The sequence below is a fragment of the Bombina bombina genome, chromosome 10 (genome assembly GCF_027579735.1).
Source record: "Bombina bombina isolate aBomBom1 chromosome 10, aBomBom1.pri, whole genome shotgun sequence".
NCBI classification, from domain to species: Eukaryota; Metazoa; Chordata; class Amphibia; order Anura; family Bombinatoridae; genus Bombina; species Bombina bombina.
In genome coordinates this window covers 101,972,339-101,992,747 of record NC_069508.1, presented here as the reverse complement: position 1 = coordinate 101,992,747, position 20,409 = coordinate 101,972,339, and the positions used below count along the sequence as shown (strand labels likewise).

The 20,409-nt window shown below is 39.2% G+C and overlaps 1 protein-coding gene across 1 annotated transcript in view; it reads left to right on the top strand.

The window, feature by feature from the left end:
* FIRRM (FIGNL1 interacting regulator of recombination and mitosis) overlaps positions 1–20,409 on the top strand; it is a 367,507-nt gene that overhangs the window by 17,599 nt on the left and 329,499 nt on the right. The window contains exon 5 of the mRNA XM_053693168.1: positions 93–249. Coding sequence (XP_053549143.1) covers positions 93–249 — 157 coding nt within the window. The remainder of the gene's footprint in view (positions 1–92; positions 250–20,409) is intronic.

The window sequence follows — 20,409 nt, the reverse complement described above, 5'->3', positions numbered from 1 at the left end:
AATCGCAAATTATTAATTTTTGGGTTTTATATCCCTTTAATGTTGGTTTATTCTGCTGAGCATTTTTTCATCTAGTTTTTCTTCTCCATCAGGACAGTGATTCAGTGTATAGTGGCCGGCTCCATCTTGTCTCAGATCTCTTGCAAGCTCTCTTTAAGGAAGCAGTTTCCCTTCAGAAGCAACTAATGGAACTGATGGATAAAACTGCAATAAATGCCTCGCAGAGGGATTCTGCTGACATGAGTTCAGGTAAGTGAAGAGTAAAACAATTTATTTTCCTACTCACAGACAGGAGTAAAGAAAAGAAAAAAGAGTCTAGATTTTCTATGTAAATAATAACCTTCGTTTCTTTCATGTAATTAGCAAGAGTCCATGAGCTAGTGACGTATGGGATATACATTCCTACCAGGAGGGGCAAAGTTTCCCAAACCTCAAAATGCCTATAAATACACCCCTCACCACACCCACAAATCGGTTTTACAAACTTTGCCTCCTATGGAGGTGGTGAAGTAAGTTTGTGCTAGATTCTACGTTGATATGCGCTCCGCAGCAGGTTGGAGCCCGGTTTTCCTCTCAGCGTGCAGTGAATGTCAGAGGGATGTGAAGAGAGTATTGCCTGTTTGAATTCAATGATCTCCTTCTACAGGGTCTATTTCATGGGTTCTCTGTTATCGGTCGTAGAGATTCATCTCTTACCTCCCTTTTCAGATTGACGATATACTCTTATATATATATATATACCATTACCTCTGCTGATTCTCGTTTCAGTACTGGTTTGGCTTTCTACAACATGTAGATGAGTGTCCTGGGGTAAGTAAGTAAGCTTATTTTCTGTGACACTCTAAAGCTATGGTTGGGCACTTTTTTATAAAGTTCTAAATATATGTATTCAAATATTTATTTGCCTTGACTCAGGATGTTCAACATTTCCTTATTTCAGACAGTCAGTTTCATATTTGGGATAATGCATTTGAATATATCATTTTTATCTTACCTTAAAATTTGACTTTTCCCTGTGGGCTGTTAGGCTCGCGGGGGCTGAAAATGCTTCATTTTATTGCGTCATTCTTGGCGCGAATTTTTTTTTTCTATTTGCGTCATATTTGTGTATAGTTGCGCCATTTTTTACGTTTTTCGCGCCAAAAATGTCGGCTTTCCGGATGTGGCGTCATTTTTGTCGCTAATAGCATTTAGGCGCCAAATATTGTGGGCGTCAAATTTGTCTCCACTTTATTTAAGTCTCATTATTTGTTGCTTCTGGTTGCTAGAAGCTTGTTCACTGGCATTTTTTCCCATTCCTGAAACTGTCATTTAAGAAATTTGATCAATTTTGCTTTATATGTTGTTTTTTCTATTACATATTGCAAGATGTCCCACGTTGCAACTGAGTCAGAAGATACTACTGGAAAATCGTTGCCTGGTGCTGGAACTACCAAAGCTAAGTGTATCTGCTGTAAACTTTTGGTAGTTGTTCCTCCAGCTGTTGTTTGTATTACATGTCATGACAAACTTGTTAATGCAGAAAATATTTCCTTTAGTAAAGTACCATTACCTGTTGCAGTTCCATCAACATCTAATGTTCAGAGTGTTCCTGATAACATAAGAGATTTTGTTTCTGAATCCATTAAGAAGGCTATGTCTGTTATTCCTCCTTCTGGTAAACATAAAAAGTCTTTTAAAACTTCTCTTTATACAGATGAATTTTTAAATGAACATCATCATTCTGATTCTAATGACTCTTCTGGTTCAGAGGATTCTGTATCAGAGGTTGATGCTGATAAATCGTCATATTTATTTAAAATGGAATTTATCCGTTCTTTACTTAAAGAAGTCCTAATTGCATTAGAAATTGAGGATTCTGGTCCTCTTGATACTAAATCTAAACGTTTAGACAAGGTCTTTAGATCTCCTGTGGTTATTCCAGAAGTTTTTCCTGTTCCTGGTGCTATTTCTGAAGTAATTTCCAGAGAATGGAATAATTTGGGTAATTCATTTACTCCTTCTAAATGTTTTAAGCAATTATATCCTGTACCGTCCGACAGATTAGAATTTTGGGACAAAATCCCTAAAGTTGATGAGGCTATTTCTACCCTTGCTAAACGTACTACTATTCCTACGGCAGATGGTACTTCCTTTAAGGATCCTTTAGATAGGAAAATTGAATCCTTTCTAAGAAAAGCTTATCTCTGTTCAGGTAATCTTCTTAGACCTGCTATATCATTGGCTGATGTTGCTGCAGCTTCAACTTTTTGGTTGGAAACTTTAGCGCAACAAGTAACAGATCATGATTCTCATAATATTATTATTCTTCTTCAACATGCTAATAATTTTATCTGTGATGCCATTTTTGATATTATCAGAGTTGATGTCAGGTTTATGTCTCTAGCTATTTTAGCTAGAAGAGCTTTATGGCTTAAAACTTGGAATGCTGATATGTCTTCTAAATCAACTCTACTTTCCCTTTCTTTCCAGGGTAATAAATTATTTGGTTCTCAGTTGGATTCTATTATCTCAACTGTTACTGGTGGGAAAGGAACTTTTTTACCACAGGATAAAAAATCTAAAGGTAAAAACAGGGCTAATAATCGTTTTCGTTCCTTTCGTTTCAACAAAGAACAAAAGCCTGATCCTTCATCCTCAGGAGCAGTTTCAGTTTGGAAACCATCTCCAGTCTGGAATAAATCCAAGCCTTCTAGAAAAGCAAAGCCAGCTTCTAAGTCCACATGAAGGTGCGGCCCTCATTCCAGCTCAGCTGGTAGGGGGCAGATTACGTTTTTTCAAAGAAATTTGGATCAATTCTGTTCACAATCTTTGGATTCAGAACATTGTTTCAGAAGGGTACAGAATTGGTTTCAAGATAAGACCTCCTTCAAAGAGATTTTTTCTTTCCCGTGTCCCAGTAAACCCAGTGAAAGCTCAAGCATTTCTGAAATGTGTTTCAGATCTAGAGTTGGCTGGAGTAATTATGCCAGTTCCAGTTTTGGAACAGGGGCTGGGGTTTTATTCGAATCTCTTCATTGTACCCAAGAAGGAGAATTCCTTCAGACCAGTTCTGGATCTAAAAATATTAAATCGTTATGTAAGGATACCAACATTCAAAATGGTAACTGTAAGGACTATATTGCCTTTTGTTCAGCAAGGGCATTATATGTCTACAATAGATTTACAGGATGCATATCTGCATATTCCGATTCATCCAGCTCACTATCAGTTCCTGAGATTCTCTTTTCTGGACAAGCATTACCAGTTTGTGGCTCTGCCGTTTGGCCTAGCTACAGCTCCAAGAATTTTTACAAAGGTTCTCGGTGCCCTTCTGTCTGTAATCAGAGAACAGGGTATTGTGGTATTTCCTTATTTGGACGATATCTTGGTACTTGCTCAGTCTTCACATTTAGCAGAATCTCATACGAATCGACTTGTGTTGTTTCTTCAAGATCATGGTTGGAGGATCAATTCACTAAAAAGTTCATTGATTCCTCAGACAAAGGTAACCTTTTTAGGGTTCCAGATAGATTCAGTGTCCATGACTCTATCTTTGACAGACAAGAGACGTCTAAAATTGATTTCAGCTTGTCGAAACCTTCAGTCACAATCATTCCCTTCGGTAGCCTTATGCATGGAAATTCTAGGCCTTATGACTGCTGCATCGGACGCGATCCCCTTTGCTCGTTTTCACATGCAACTTCTTCAGCTCTGTATGCTGAACCATTGGTGCAGGGATTACACAAAGATATCTCAATTAATATCTTTAAAACCGATTGTCCGACATTCTCTGACGTGGTGGACAGATCACCATTGTTTAATTCAGGGGGCTTCTTTTGTTCTTCCGACCTGGACTATAATCTCAACAGATGCAAGTCTTACAGGTTGGGGAGCTGTGTGGGGGTCTCTGACGGCACAAGGGGTTTGGGAATCTCAGGAGGTGAGATTACCGATCAATATTTTGGAACTCCGTGCAATTTTCAGAGCTCTTCAGTCTTGGCCTCTTCTGAAGAGAGAGTCGTTCATTTGTTTTTAGACAGACAATGTCACAACTGTGGCATACATCAATCATCAAGGAGGGACTCGCAGTCCTCTGGCTATGAAAGAAGTATCTCGAATTCTGGTTTGGGCGGAATCCAGCTCCTGTCTAATCTCTGCGGTTCATATCCCAGGTATAGACAATTGGGAAGCGGATTATCTCAGTCGCCAAACGTTGCATCCTGGCGAATGGTCTCTTCACCCAGAGGTATTTCTTCAGATTGTTCAAATGTGGGAACTCCCAGAAATAGATCTGATGGCTTCTCGTCTAAACAAGAAACTTCCCAGGTATCTGTCCAGATCCCGGGATCCTCAGACGGAGGCAGTGGATGCATTATCACTTCCTTGGAAGTATCATCCTGCCTATATCTTTCCGCCTCTAGTTCTTCTTCCAAGAGTAATCTCCAAGATTCTGAAGGAATGCTTGTTTGTTCTGCTGGTAGCTCCAGCATGGCCTTAAAGGTTTTGGTATGCGGATCTTGTCCGGATGGCCTCTTGCCAGCCGTGGACTCTTCCGTTAAGACCAGACCTTCTGTCACAAGGTCCTTTCTTCCATCAGGATCTCAAATCCTTAAATTTAAAGGTATGGAGATTGAACGCTTGATTCTTGGTCAAAGAGGTTTCTCTGACTCTGTGATTAATACTATGTTACTGGCTCGTAAATCTGTATCTAGAGAGATCTATTATAGAGTCTGGAAGACTTATATTTCTTGGTGTCTTTCTCATCATTTATCCTGGCATTCTTTTAGAATTCCGAGAATTTTACAGTTTCTTCAGGATGGTTTAGATAAAGGTTTGTCCGCAAGTTCCTTGAAAGGACAAATCTCTGCTCTTTCTGTTCTTTTTCACAGAAAGATTGCTAATCTTCCTGATATTCATTGTTTTGTACAAGCTTTGGTTCGTATAAAACCTGTCATTAAGTCAATTTCTCCTCCTTGGAGTTTGAATTTGGTTCTGAGGGCTCTTCAAGCTCCTCCTTTTGAACCCATGCATTCATTGGACATTAAATTACTTTCTTGGAAAGTTTTGTTCCTTTTGGCCATCTCTTCTGCCAGAAGAGTCTCTGAATTATCTGCTCTTTCTTGTGAGTCTCCTTTTCTGATTTTTCATCAGGATAAGGCGGTGTTGCGAACTTCTTTTGAATTTTTACCTAAGGTTGTGAATTCCAGCAACATTAGTAGAGAAATTGTGGTTCCTTCATTATGTCCTAACCCTAAGAATTCTAAGGAGAAATCGTTGCATTCTTTGGATGTTGTTAGAGCTTTGAAATATTATGTTGAGGCTACTAAGTCTTTCCGTAAGACTTCTAGTCTATTTGTCATCTTTTCCGGTTCTAGGAAAGGTCAGAAAGCTTCTGCCATTTCTTTGGCATCTTGGTTGAAATCCTTAATTCACCATGCTTATGTCGAGTCGGGTAAAACTCCGCCTCAAAGGATTACAGCTCATTCTACTAGGTCAGTTTCTACTTCCTGGGCGTTTAGGAATGAGGCTTCGGTTGATCAGATTTGCAAAGCAGCAACTTGGTCCTCTTTGCATACTTTTACTAAATTCTGCCATTTTGATGTGTTTTCTTCTTCTGAAGCAGTTTTTGGTAGAAAAGTACTTCAGGCAGCGGTTTCAGTTTGAATCTTCTGCTTATGTTTTCATTAAACTTTTATTTTGGGTGTGGATTATTTTCAGCAGGAATTGGCTGTCTTTATTTTATCCCTCCCTCTCTAGTGACTCTTGCGTGGAAAGATCCACATCTTGGGTAGTCATTATCCCATACGTCACTAGCTCATGGACTCTTGCTAATTACATGAAAGAAAACATAATTTATGTAAGAACTTACCTGATAAATTCATTTCTTTCATATTAGCAAGAGTCCATGAGGCCCACCCTTTTTGGTGGTTATGATTTTTTTGTATAAAGCACAACTATTCCAATTCCTTATTTTATATGCTTTCGCACTTTTTTATCACCCCACTTCTTGGCTATTCGTTAAACTGATTTGTGGGTGTGGTGAGGGGTGTATTTATAGGCATTTTGAGGTTTGGGAAACTTTGCCCCTCCTGGTAGGAATTTATATCCCATACGTCACTAGCTCATGGACTCTTGCTAATATGAAAGAAATGAATTTATCAGGTAAGTTCTTACATAAATTATGTTTTTCTCATGTAACCCTCATTAACGGTATATTGTAATTGCATTAAAGGGACACTAAACCAAATTTAAGCATGCAATTTTAAGCAACTTTCTAATTTACTCCTATTATCAAATTTTCTTCGTTCTTTTGCTATCTTTATTTTAAAAGCAGGAATGTGATGCATAGGAGCCGGACGATTTTTGTTTGAGAACCTGGGTTATGCTTGCTTATTGGTGGTTAAATGTAAGCCTCTAATAAGCAAGCACTATCCATGGTGCTGAACCTAAAATGGACTGGCTGCTAAGATTTACATTTCTGCTTTTAAAATAAAGATAGCAAGAGAACGAAGAAAAAATTGATAATAGGAGTAAATTAGAAAGTTGCTTAACCCCTTAACAACCAACGACGTATGGGGTACGTCCTGCAAAAAAATGCAGTTAATGACCAAGGACGTACCCCATACGTCGTTGGTCTTTGAAAGCAGTGGAAGCGATCCTGATAGCTTCCAGCTGCTTTCATGTTATTGCAGTGATGCCTCAATATTGAGGCATCCTGCAATAACTGTTTTTTTTTAATTTTTTTTTTATTCTTGTTATTTTTTTTTATTTGAGGCGTAAGTTAAGGCATACAGATATCAAAAAAACAAAAGACATGAGTATGGTACAAATTATGCATCACAGATTACAAAAGTCAGTTTAACAGAAATACAGCACAGCTTGTATGCCAACTACTATACCACTCCCTATATGACACTAGAGGACACTTTTGGACCTCACAACTCTAAAACAATCCTGTAGGGGGGTAATTTAATTAGAAGAGACCACTTTTGGATCTCATGAACCAGACCTCATTTTATATTTTAGAAAAAGAAAAGATATAACTATTAAAATAAATAAAGGGTATAGGCACATATATACCACATTGGTAATGGTTCAATACCTTGTGAGCTTTCAAACAAGAAAGAGAGATTAAGGGGCAATTGGGGGGCGCTGGGGTTGATGGTAGAAATAACAATGTAAAACATAAGGGGGTATATTTCTATATATGAGAGTGTGCAAAGAACCTATAAGTCTTCAAAAGATTAACATCAGCTACATGAACAAAACAGCAAGGATTAAAATGTTGACAGCAGATTTGACAATATCATTGAGTGTTGACTGTGAGCAAGGATTAACACTCTATAAAGAAACACAAAACATCAAATGCATCTCAGAACACTGCTAAACCTAGGCAGAGTTAATAACTGTACAGTGGAGTGCATCAATTCTATCTCACGACGTTTAGGTATTTATACTAGGCCAGTGATATTAACATAAACTTAAAGACATCGTGGAACCAAGCTCCCTATAAATTAAGGGTATGCATACACTAATCTGCATATTATAAACATTAGTGTTATATTATGTATGGAATTAGCTGCTGGAAAGAGGTTGACATGTAGTATATGGGGTATTTTCAGAAATTATCAGCTGCACAAAAGTTCAGTATCATCAGACCCGTCTCATATAAACAGTGTCAACTTCAAATATATGTCTTTGCCCACGAGTATAGTGAACCCCTTTAAAAAATAAAATGTGCTATTACACTAGCAGTTCCAAAGTATTTCCCGGGTCAGGGTAGCTGGTCACAAAATGTGATTATTAGTCCAGGGACTCAGAACCATTTCAGCCCACACCCTGTCTTTCAACAAGAACAGTGCTGTCCCGGGCCCTCAGTCCTAGGCACATAAACTCCCAGATCCAGAAATCTCTCCCCCGTCTGCGGCCCGTAACCGCAACCCCAAAGCTCCACTCTCTATAAGTAGGGAGGAGGACCATACCTGTGGAGCTTCCAAGTTCATCAGAGCCTGTGTATGGGCAAGTGAGAGGGACTTCCCATTGGAGATCGAGGAGCCCAGAAGTAGCTGGATTCAAGTCCCATATGTTTCTCTCCAGTGCGCCGTCCCCGGCTACCGCACAGAGATCATCCCACGTGGGAGGCGGCATAGCTGATACATCCCTTGACAGAGACCCAATTCTCCGCGAGTAAGTGAGTACAAGTCGTGAGGATTCCACAGGGTAGATCGCGTTTGCGTCACTGTCCTCCTTTATCGCCTTTGTTCCCTCCATATCTAAGGTCGCTGTAGGGCTCAGTGCAAGAGATGATTGCGCCCCATCTATAGACTGAACTTCAGCCGCCATGTCTGTGAACTCGCCGGGAGGGGAGGTAGGTTATATCATCTCCCCACAGTTCTCTCTTTTGTCAATTCTCCCCATAAAGCAGTTCACAATTAGCTGGTGCAAGTTTTGAAAGTGTTCGTCCAGCAGACCCAGCAGTGCCTCCTCCGCAATCTTTTCCATTGTAGATAGAAGTGTATACTTCAGGGCAGGTAACAGATCCGGATAGAGAGATTGCACTTGTTATCCCATTCTAGGATATCGTAACCCCGGAGTTCGGGGGGGGGGTAATGATACGGCAGCCCCAGACCTACGCTCCACAAGCCATACAGGAGCTTCTTCTACATCCAAAACTCACTGCATGGTGCAGGAACTTGTTAAGATGGCTTCCTATCTTGAGAAGAAACTTGTCACGTAGCTGCCTCAACAAACATAGGCATAGGCTCTGTCAGGATATCCACTCTTAGAGTATAACTGTCAACAGTAGTAATTAGCTGCTTCAGCGTAAGAAATATCAATATTAACTGTGAAAAACTCTTAAAACTAGTTTCAGGCTCACAGAGCTTCATTGAGACACGTCTTGCCGCATTGAGTGTAGGCTCCGCCCCCCTGCAATAACTGTTTTTAGCCATCCGATGCAGAGAGAGCCACTCTGTGGCCCTCTCTGCATCGGCTATCGATAGCCATTACCGTTGGTGGGTGGGAGCTCATCCAGGGAGGCGGGTGGGCAGTTATTGGTGGAAGAGGGGGGAGGGATCTTGTGCGGGTGCGTGCACGGGCGTGTGCACGAGAGCCGTGCATGAGAGATCTATGCAAACAGCATCAATATGCTGTAGATCTGGAGGGTGGGAGAGAGGACTGGGGAGGGTGGGATTTTCAAATCAAGGCATCTGGGAGAGGGTGGGGGGTTGGATGTTGAGGGGGGGGGGCAGCTACACTACAAAAATATTTAATAAAATAATTTTTTTTAAATACATTATTATTTTTCAAACTGGGTACTGGCAGACAGGTGCCAGTACCCAATATGGTGCACAATAAAGGCAGAGGGGGGGGGGGGGGGTTAAAGAGCTGTTTGGGGGGGGATCAGGGAGGTTGGGGGCTAAGGGGGGTCCTACACAGCAGAAGAATTATTTTTTTTTTAAAAAAAAAACCTAAACCCCCCCAAAAAACTTTTATTTTAGTACTGGCAGACTTTCTGCCAGTACTTAAGATGGCGGGGACAATTGTGGGGTGGGGGAGGGAAGGGAGCTGTTTGGGAGGGATCAGGGGGTGGGACGTGTCAGGTGGGAGGGCTGATCTCTACACTAAAGCTAAAATTAACCCTGCAAGCTCCCTACAAGCTACCTAATTAACTCCTTCACTGCTAGACATAATATACGTGTGATGCGCAGCGGCATTTAGCGACCTTCTAATTACCAAAAAGCAACGCCAAAGCCATATATGTCTGCTATTTCTGAACAAAGGGGATCCCAGAGAAGCATTTACAACAATTTGTGCCATAATTGCACAAGCTGTTTGTAAATAATTTCAGTGAGAAACCTAAAATTGTGAAATATTTAAAGTTTTTTTTAATTTGATCGCATTTGGCGGTGAAATGGTGGCATGAAATATACGAAAATGGGCCTAGATCAATACTTGGGGTTGTTTACTACACTAAAGCTAAAATTAACCCTACAAGCTCCCTACATGCTCCCTAATTAACCCCTTCACTGCTGCGCATAATACACGTGTGGTGCGCAGTGGCATTTAGCGGCCTTCTAATTACCAAAAAGCAACGTAAAAGCCATATATGTCTGCTATTTCTGAACAAAGGGGATCCCAGAGAAGCATTTAAAACCATTTGTGCAATAATTGCACAAGCTGTTTGTAAATAATTTCAGTGAGAAACCTAAAGTTTGTGAAAAAATTTGTGAAAAAGTGAACATTTGTTTTTATTTGATCGCATTTGGCAGTGAAATGGTGGCATGAAATATAAATGGGCTTAGATCAATACTTTGGGATGTCTTCTAAATATATATATATACATGTTAAAGGATATTCAGGGATTCCTGACAGATATCAGTGTCCCAATGTAACTAGCGCTAATTTTGAAAAAAAGTGGTTTGGAAATAGCAAAGTGCTACTTGTATTTAGTGCCCTATAACTTGCAAAAAAAGCAAAGAACATGTAAACATTGGGTATTTCTAAACTCAGGACAAAATTTAGAAACTATTTAGAATGGGTGTTTTTGGGTGGTTGTAGATGTGCAACAGATTTTGGGGGTCAAAGTTTGAAAAAATGGTTTTTTTTCCATTTTTTCCTCATATTTTATAATTTTTTTAATAGTAAATTATAAGATATGATGAAAATAATGGTATCTTTATAAAGTCCATTTAATGGCGAGAAAAACGGTATATAATATGTGTGGGTACAGTAAATGAGTAAGAGGAAAATTACAGCTAAGCACAAACACCGCAGAAATGTAAAAATAGCCTTGGTCCCAAACGGTCAACAAATGGAAAAGTGCTCTGGTCACTAAGGGGTTAAAATTGCATTCTCTATCTGAATCATGAAAGAAAAAATTTGGGTTCAGTGTCCCTTTAATAAATCCTTTACGGTAATCTCCATAATGCTTGGGCTGTTGTTTGAGTATTTATCATCATAGTTTTTTACCTTTTCTGGCTTCAATCACAGACCTAAAAACTAGGCCTGGCACTTGGAAAAGCTACTGCCATACTTCCTACCACCCACAAGCTGTAGCCCTGTTTTACTGGACCACAATAATGAAGGAACTACACATTTTATAGTGATGGGTGGCTAGGAGAGAGATGTAGTTGTAGTATGGTTTGTCTATTTCTGGGAGCAATGGGAAATTGTTAAGCCATTAATGAAAGAACTGTACCATTAGGTGTGCAGTAACATTTGACCAGGTGTATATTAAAGGGATATGAAACCCATTTTTTGTATTTCATGATTTAGATAGAGCATGCAATTTGAAGCAACTTTCTAATTTACTCCTATTATCAATTTTTATTCGTTCTCTTAGGAGCCGACCCATCTTTGGTTCAGCACCCTGGGTAGTGCTAAATGTAGCCACCAATTGACAAATGCTACCCAGGTTCTGAACCAAAAATGGTCTGGCTCCTAAGCTTACATTCCTGCTTTTTAAATCATGAAAGAAAAAATGTGGGTTTCATATCCTTTTTTTTTTTTTTTAATAGTTTTTTTTGAGGTTATGCAATAAACAAGAACAACAAGTTTATACCATCTACAAATCCAATGTTGGCAATATTGTAAAGGTTTCACTGATACATTAAATGTTCAACATATATTAAAAGTTTGGCCTTAATTGGAAAGTTGGTATAGAGTTTCTGCGAGACAAAGCAACAGCTAATAACACTTGTACATAATTAACATATAATATATAAAATAAACCTCTTATTTATCTATTTTTCATATATGATCATGTATCCCCTTTGACTCAAAATGAAGTTGCTCACAGACCTTCACCCTCCTGTAATAAGCTAGGGTTCACCTATGGGCCCTCAAAGTAGTGTCTTTGTCAAGGGAAGAATTTACTGGGGAGAAACAATAAAAAAGAATTTCCATAAGATGCATTTTCTGATGCTTATCCAATAAGCCGATGGGAGTATGGGGGGAGGGGAGTACAAATGACACTGGGAAATTGATATGTCCTGAATAGTGAGAATAATAAGGTATATTACTAATTAGCATGGCTACTGACTAACCCAAAGCTGACGTTTTGGACTGAATTAGTACCTAATAATGAAATATATACACCTGTAATCTGTGAGTGCCTCAATTATAGACTTACAATTCACAATTATAGAAACGCACCCTTCTATCTTCTGGGGCATTGGTATGTAGGGATGTAAAAGTTATAATGAAGAGTAATAACGAACATTCATAGAAATAAAGGGGAAATCTAAACTACATAATAATCGTTTTCCCTCAAAATGCCGGGGTATCTACTACGGTCAGGAAATGAACAGAGTCTGCATAGGACTAACATAGGGAGATAACAAACTAGTTCCCTATTATAAATACCCTTTTAGCAAGTTCTAGATCTGTCCAATTATCTTGTGATGTGAGCGTGAAATATATGTTGAACTTAAAACTAAGCTTTGGGCATATGATACTATATAACATTGGTATAATGGAACTCGCATACCTTATCCTAAATTTACCTACCCTGAAATGCCACAGAGTATTATTTGTAAAAATTTATATGAAGTCACCTAAGAACGGGGGGATTTAGAAATAAATATAGCTAGTCTGTGAACCCTTTAGAGATAGGCCTATAATGTTAAGTATTAATATAAATATCTGTTATAGCTATCCCTTACGCTTTATATGGCAAGTGACAAGTAATATGTCATGGGATTCTTAGGATTTTTAAACTGTAAGGGCTCAACAAAATTGAACTGTTTATGCCGAACTGGACATCTCTGCCTCGGCTGTAGGCAGGGAACCCTCATGAACTGTCTCTTTAGTATAAGCCCACCATACTGAAGAAAAATCGCCAAGAAGCTAACTACATCTATACTTACAGTTAATCTCTCCCCTAGCAGGAGGTTTTGACTCTAGGCTAATTCTTTAACGCAGTAATAGCTAGCAAAATATATAACTATAAACAATTGCTTTCAACTATAGAGTGTGCTCTAATAGTGAAAATGTAAGCTAAGGTAATCTATATAGGCATAACTTACAGCTACCCCCTCCAGAACAGACTCAACTTCTCAACATATATATATACTTCAAACAATTATAAGGTTGCAAAATAAATTTTAGATTATAAAAATGCATAACTTATCCAGCCCACACTAACTCTCGGGAACAGAGAAACAGATATGGGTCAGTCAGATATCTGCACAGATTAACCGATGCCAGACCGCTTCTGTGTTGTCAAAGGACACATCGAGGAAGTATTCTGTCCCGGAGCACAAATACAAGGCCCTACAGTAGGTGTCAGCTGATCCCTTCTCCTGCAAGTGTCTGTCCGCTCCTTTGTTTGTCTTATCAGCTGTGAGCATGGGGATCCTGACGCCATCGCCCGGAGAACTGCAAGACTAGTACCTTTGTATGTAGGTAGCTTTGTTTCAGGTCCTTCCCCCACTGTGACCGCCAAGGGTCTCTCTGAAAAGTTCAATGTCCCGGTTTGTTGGGATGGGAAACACATTCCCTGTGCTCTGCAAAGAACCTCTGATCCTCCAAACAGATCAGCGCCAGGACTCTGTTCCGCTGTAGTATGGTAAGTTCCCTCCATGGTGTCTGAGTTCAGGAACGCAGGCTGGTCAGTCAGTGCCTTCCGCACTGTCATCCCCATCTCCACCCTTTCATTATTTAGCCACTGTGAGTCCAGTAGTGGGGTAGACTGTTTAGAATGTAAGGTAGGGCTACCAGATAGCAATCCGACCAAACTCTGTGTAAACTCACTGAAATGGCTACGAATCAGCTGAGATGTTTCTGTCTCCCATTTGCCGAGGGTGTCCATGATCTCGATCTATGTTGTTGAGCTTAGTGATTCTCTATAACTCTGGTGGAGTTGTTGATAACCCGCTGTAAGAGATCCACTTTGTTAAAGTGAAAGTAGGCTTTAGTAAGATTGAAATAGAGCTTTTAAACAATCCAATTCCTCTTTGCTGATCTCCATGTGGGTAGGAAAATGGCCTCTCTAAGAGGATCCGAACAGGCCAGTGCTTAAATAGCAAAGTGTTGACACCGAGATGATTTTATCCCCTTATAATATCGGGTTTGTAAGACTCCTGGGTTTTTAGGATGTCAATATCGTTGCAAATTTATAGGCTGGATGGTCACCAAACTTGACTTTTAAAAATGATTTAGCCGGAGCTGCTGACATATGCGACCATCCAGCTCGAGTGTTAGCTCCCCCCCCCCTTCATATCCCTTTTAATATGTACCTGGTCAAATCCCACTGGGTACAGGTGAGGGAAGTCTAGACAAATGGCCTGACATGTTAGTGAAACTTTTATGATTTTTATAAAACATTTAGTACACGTTTGATAATATAGTAATAATTTACTTTTATAAATTGGCAGTGGGCAGCCTTCAGTGCAAGCAACTATAATTTAGCATTTATGTTCCCGTTGACTGAGTTGGTGAAATGTAACTTTTCATTATAGGTTCCCCTAGCAAATGTTAACAATTGTAAGTTTATTGTGCATACGGTCGATAGTGGAGAGTTGATTTTGTGGTAAGGGGTAAAAGTGAGAGCTAGTACATCTTTTAATGATTCCGTATACGGTTATAGGTGCTTTGTGAGTCTTTGGCATTCTCTATGTGCAAGTGGCTTTTTTTAATGTTTTTGTTGATATGCATACTTGGCAAACTAAGGTAGCGGAAATGAGAGAGTAGTTTTAGCTTAAGAAGTTAATTTCTTTATTGCTTATTGTGTAAAAACTCAGGTGTAATAAACTTTATTTGCAGTTAAAGTATAAATCTATGTGCTGTTCAGCAGTTAGATGCAGAGTAGACCTTGAAGACCAAAAGTAATGATCAGGTACAAACATCTGCCAGACATACCACTGCCTTAGATCTCTCTACAACAAAGCAAAATATAGGTTACGCAGGGAAAACAAAATGACCAAAGAGACAACTGTTCCCAAAAGTAATTTGGAAATGTTCAGATGAATTAATCGCGTGAGATAATTTCATCTGATATGATCTATAAGGAATATCTCAATAAACTTGTGAATTAGATGCTTCTATGTTGAGACGGAAATGAGAACATTGCAATCTCCCCACTGCTTATCCGCGGTCTTTCCCCATGATATGTTCTCTGCTCTTGCTTTGTTCACACAAACAAATCCTGAAATCCGGCTGCACAGGGTAAGGTGGAAGCTAACATCAGCAGGGACATCCCTACATGTCTGGTGGCTTCCCATGAGGGACCTAACATTCCCATTCTGCAGTGTAACAGTGTGCAGTTGCTGAGCATTATGCTGGAAATTGTAGTTCTTGGTCGTAAATGCAGTGTGATGAAAGATTTAGGAGTCCAAATACATGTCAGACTCATTCTTTAAAGGGGTAGTAAAGTCAAAATTAAAATTAAGTAGATTGGATGCAGCATGGGATTTTAAACAACTTTTCAATTAACTTCCATCATCAATTTTGCTTACTACTTCTGGTATCCCTTGTTGATATGTAATCATATGTGAGTTCAGGAGTGTTCACGTGTCTTTAGCCATTTGGCAGTAGTGTTTGCAACAATGTTTATATCAATGTTAATATATATATATATATATATTGTACCTCAGATATATTGCAGGTTTGGTTCCAGACCACCGCAATAAAGTGAATATAGCAATAAAGCGAGTCACACTCATTTTTTGTTTCCCAGTGCATATAAATGTTATATTTAAACTATACTGTAGTCTAATTAAGTGAGCCGTAGCATTATTTCTAAAAAAAAACAACGTTCATACCTTTTAACTAAAAAATACTATATATATTGATAAAAAATGCTAAACCTCATGTGAGCCTTTAGTGAGTCGTAATCGTTTTGCAGGTGATACGTGTGTATATATGTGTATTTATGTTAGAAAAATTGCAACAATAGACTTGCTCTACACAGTTGCCACAAACCTTAAATTTTCAAAAAGAGCAATATCAATGATGCGCAATAAAATGAGGTATGCCTGTAGTTTCAAACAATGCTTGCAAAGAATGCTACAGACTCTGTATGGCAGCAGAGTTTGCAACTATGTATAACATTGCTATAAACATTGTTGCAAACACTGCTGCCAGATGGATAAGGGCACGTGCACACTCCTGATACAAAACAACTAAGCAAAACTGATTATATCAGTAAATTTAAGTTGTTTAAAATCGCATGCTCTCTCGGATTCATTTAAGTTAAAGGGGCAGTAAAGTCAACATTTAAGGCCCAATCTACACCCTGGCTCATGAGTTTGTCGACCCCTCTTTTATATATGTTGCTTTTTTCTTTTTTAGTATTGAGGTTAGCAAATATTTCCAAAATTCCCCCTTTCTTCATTTCAAGCATTCTTTTTTTTATATATTTTTTTTTTATCACTAGATACTTAAAGGGACACTCAAGTCAAAATAAACGTTTTAAGACACTTTCCAATTTACTTCCATTATCAAATTTTCAGTCTTTTTATATTCACACTTTCTGGGGGAACAAGATCCTACTGAGCATGTGCACAAGCTCACAGGGTATACGTATATTAGTCTGTGATTGGCTGATGTCTGTCACATGATACAGGGGTCTGGAAAATGGGAGAATTTTTTTTTTCAGACAGTGTTAAATTTTTTTTTTTAATTATGCACTTGTAAATTATGCAATTCTACTGCATTGAGTGGTCCTTTAATACATTAGACATATTTTGAAATAAAACAAGTGTCACATATAAAGTTTAAAAGGATGGTGGAGGTGAACAGCTGATGTAATCTAACTTGCATTATAGCCTAGGGAAACAATTCTTTTGCATGGGTTGTATTAATTCAAAATAGTTCAATCCTAAAATTTCAGGAATCCATTTAATCCCAAATTAATGGGTAATTCCCTATGGATATATAGAGTTCGGGCAGAATTTGTTAAGGTGAGAATGATTTAGTAAAGGAAAGCTTTGTTATGTGCATGACTCGAGTGAGAAGAGACAACGTACTGGGCTTGGCACTATCACACATGTATTTATTGTGTTTGCGTTTCTTAAAAGGACGTTAAAGGTATAGAAAGGTCAAAAATGAAATAGGCATGGGTCATGGTGCATTTCAATTTGAAATATAAGCATTTTTGCAATATACTTTCATTAGCTAAAATGCTTCTAGTAAAAGTTATTACTGTTTTTAGTGGCATACGCACATATGCTGTGAGGGCCTGTGCACCAGTATTGAAACACCACACCTCAGAAAGTCTTAAGTGGCTTGTATGATACAAATTATGTCTTCAGAACCAATACCAGAAAAATTGTAATAACTTTTCTTTCCTATGGCATGGAGAGTCAACAAATGTATTCTAATTACTAGTGGGATATTCATTCCTGGCCAGCAGGAGGAGGCAAAGAGCACCCAGCAGAGCTGTTACGTGTCACTTCCCTTACCCCCAGTCATTCTCTTTGCCTTGATCAAAGGAGGATGGCGAAGGTGGTGTCTGAAGATTCTAATCCTTTAATGGGTACTTTTCCCTGCAAGCAAGGATTGGGGTCAAGCTGTGTCCATGGCAATCTCTTTAGTAAGAGTTAATGGTGACAAGGTGGTCTTTGCTTAAATTCTAACATTTATGCTACCCCTATTTGGAAAACCAGGGTTGGTTACTCTGTTTTTTCCTTTCTCTCCAGGTCCCTGTCAGAACTGTATCTGTCACACCCGGAGATACAGTGCCTGCCCTAGAGTTGAAAAAGGTCTCTGTCAGGGTGAAGATGTTTCTGTCAAGCCTGGGGCTAGTGAGAAAGCTGCAAGACTGGTAAATCCCTGGATCCCTTATTCCCCCTACGGCTTGTGGTCTAAGGGTGGGGGACATTTACCACTCTGTTGATTTAACCCCTCAATGGGGGTAGGCTCTATGGGGTTTCCTAAAATCGCCCACTATTTATTTTCGCTTGCATAGAGTAAATCCCTTTTGTGAACGGTATCTGTAAAATATTTCTTGATGGTTATTTGTTTTTCCCTGACCGTTATTAGGGTGATCCGGTTCTTAGAGGGATAGCTCATTTATTGGTAAACAGGAGCAGGGTTTTTGTCAATGATACAGGGTGATCCCTCTCTCTGGCAAGTCCAAGCCCCTTATTTTGCTTCTGCCGCAGCTCTCTGCTATGGCGCTTGTATAGTACAGTGCTTGTAAAAAGATGTCCGCATTCGCGGCTTACACCCTAATTGTGTGGTTCAATGGCATTTGAGTACACATGGCCACATCTGCAGCACTCTCTTGGGTAAGATAGCTGCATCGCGGTACTGAACGAAGGCATTGCATAACAGCAAATTCAGCATGTGGCACTTGTATAGGAGATGTATACTTGTCGGCTTCTTTGGCGATCGCATTGCGTGCCAATTGTTTTAAGACTATGTGCAAGTTAGGCTCCCATGTTGATTTTTTTTTTTAGGGACGCCATATTTATTTGAAGCGCACTTCAAATCTAATTTTCCCGCCATTGGTGCGCTGTTGCACTGCACATAGGAGAAGATTTCTAATCACCGGTGCATTTTTTTAGTTATGTCTCAGCTTCTGGGTTCTTCTTCTGAGCCCTGTATATATTATGTGCTGCATTTTCTTGCTGGGTCTGTAAAGTTATGTTCGCTGTCTTTAGGGTCAGCATAGCCCATGATAAACTGTGTTTTAAATAACGGCCATACAGAGGTTTCCTCTTTATTTTTATTGTCACATATGCAGAGAATAATTGTTTTTATTCATGCGTGGAAGTGGTGCGATGGAATTTTTGACAGATTTACTCTAGTAATGAGTTTCCTATCATCTATTATCATCTAGTGGTGATTAATTATATTTTTCATTAAAGGGGCAGTCTACACCAGAATATTTGTTTTAAAAGATAGATAATCTCTTTATTACCCATTCCCTAGTTTTGCATAACCAACACATTTATAATATGTGTTTTACCTCTGGGATTACCTTGTATCTAAACCTCTGCAAACTGCCCCTTATTTTAGTTCTTTGACAGACTTGCATTTTAGCCAATCAGTGTGGGCTCCTAGGTAACTCCACGTGCATGAGCACAGTGTTAACTATATGAAACACATGAACTAACACCCTCTAGTGGTCAAAAACTGTCAAAATGCCCTGAGCTAAGAGGCGGCCTTCAAGGGCTTAGAAATTAGCATATTAACCTCCTAGATTTAGCTTTCAACTAAGAATACCAAGAGAACAAAGCAAAATTGGTGAAAAAAGTAAATTGGAAAATTGTTTAAAATTACATTTTCTATCTGAATAATGAAAGTTTGTTTTGGACTAGACTGTCCCTTTAAGTTTTAAAATTACTTTAAGGAAGGTTAATTTATTTTAGCTAATTATATGTAAACCTCTGAGCCACCTGTGGATGGTAACGGATCGATTTCTACTACTCTAGTAGGTAGTATATTATTTGGGATCCCAGTGGAGACTTTATTTTTTATGGATTATATATAATAACATAATATTGTTTTTCTATGTTATCTACCTTGTACAGGGGCTCTCCTTCTTTATGCTGGAGCTCCATATTTTGATTTCTCTCATATGAGGGTATCTGTACTAATACCTGTGACATGTATGCTATCTTATTTCATGTATAGGGGCTTAAATATATATCTCTATCAGATGGAGGTAATTTTTTCTAATGTCTGTTACATGTTCTTTTCATGTATCATTCTCAATTTATTCTTCACTTATCAGTACCTACCCCCAATCCCATCTCTCTCCTTCGCCTCCTTTTAAAGCCACTGTATCTGCCTCTTCTCCCCTCTCTCCCTCCGAGTGGCAGTCATCTATCGCCCTCCTGGACCGACCTTCCAATTCCTTGACAACTTTCCCGCCTAGCTTCCCCACTTTCTCACTACAAATATACCAACGCTAATTCTTGGGGACTTCAACATTCCCTTTTACAACCCATCTGCTCCTGCTGCCTCTAAACTTCTTTCACTCGCATCCTCCGGTCTCTCACAATCCACCCTATTCCCTACTCACCGTGATGGACACTCCATTGATTTGGTATTTTCCTACCTCTGTTCTATTTCTGACCTAACTTGTCGCCCTTTTTCCATTTCAGACCATCAACTGGTCACCTATAATATTAATGCAACAGCTAAACCCACTTCTCCATCCCACCCCCGCACCTCCAGAAATCTACACGCTGTGGATCCGCTCCAATTTTCAAAAATCATTTAAGATCTCCTCTCTCACACTTCCACTATAACCTGCCCTGATCTCGCTACAGTGCACTATAACAAAACTCTCTCCTCTGCACTGTGGACACACTTGCGCCTCCCCATGGCACTCTCAGCAAACATGCTATTTGCAAAAATGCTTCCATACTGCTGAGTGTGTCTGGAGGAAAACTCACTCTTAACCTGATTTCATCCACTATAAGTTTATTCTTCGTTCACTCCTGCCTTTCACTTAGCTAAGCAAACCTACTT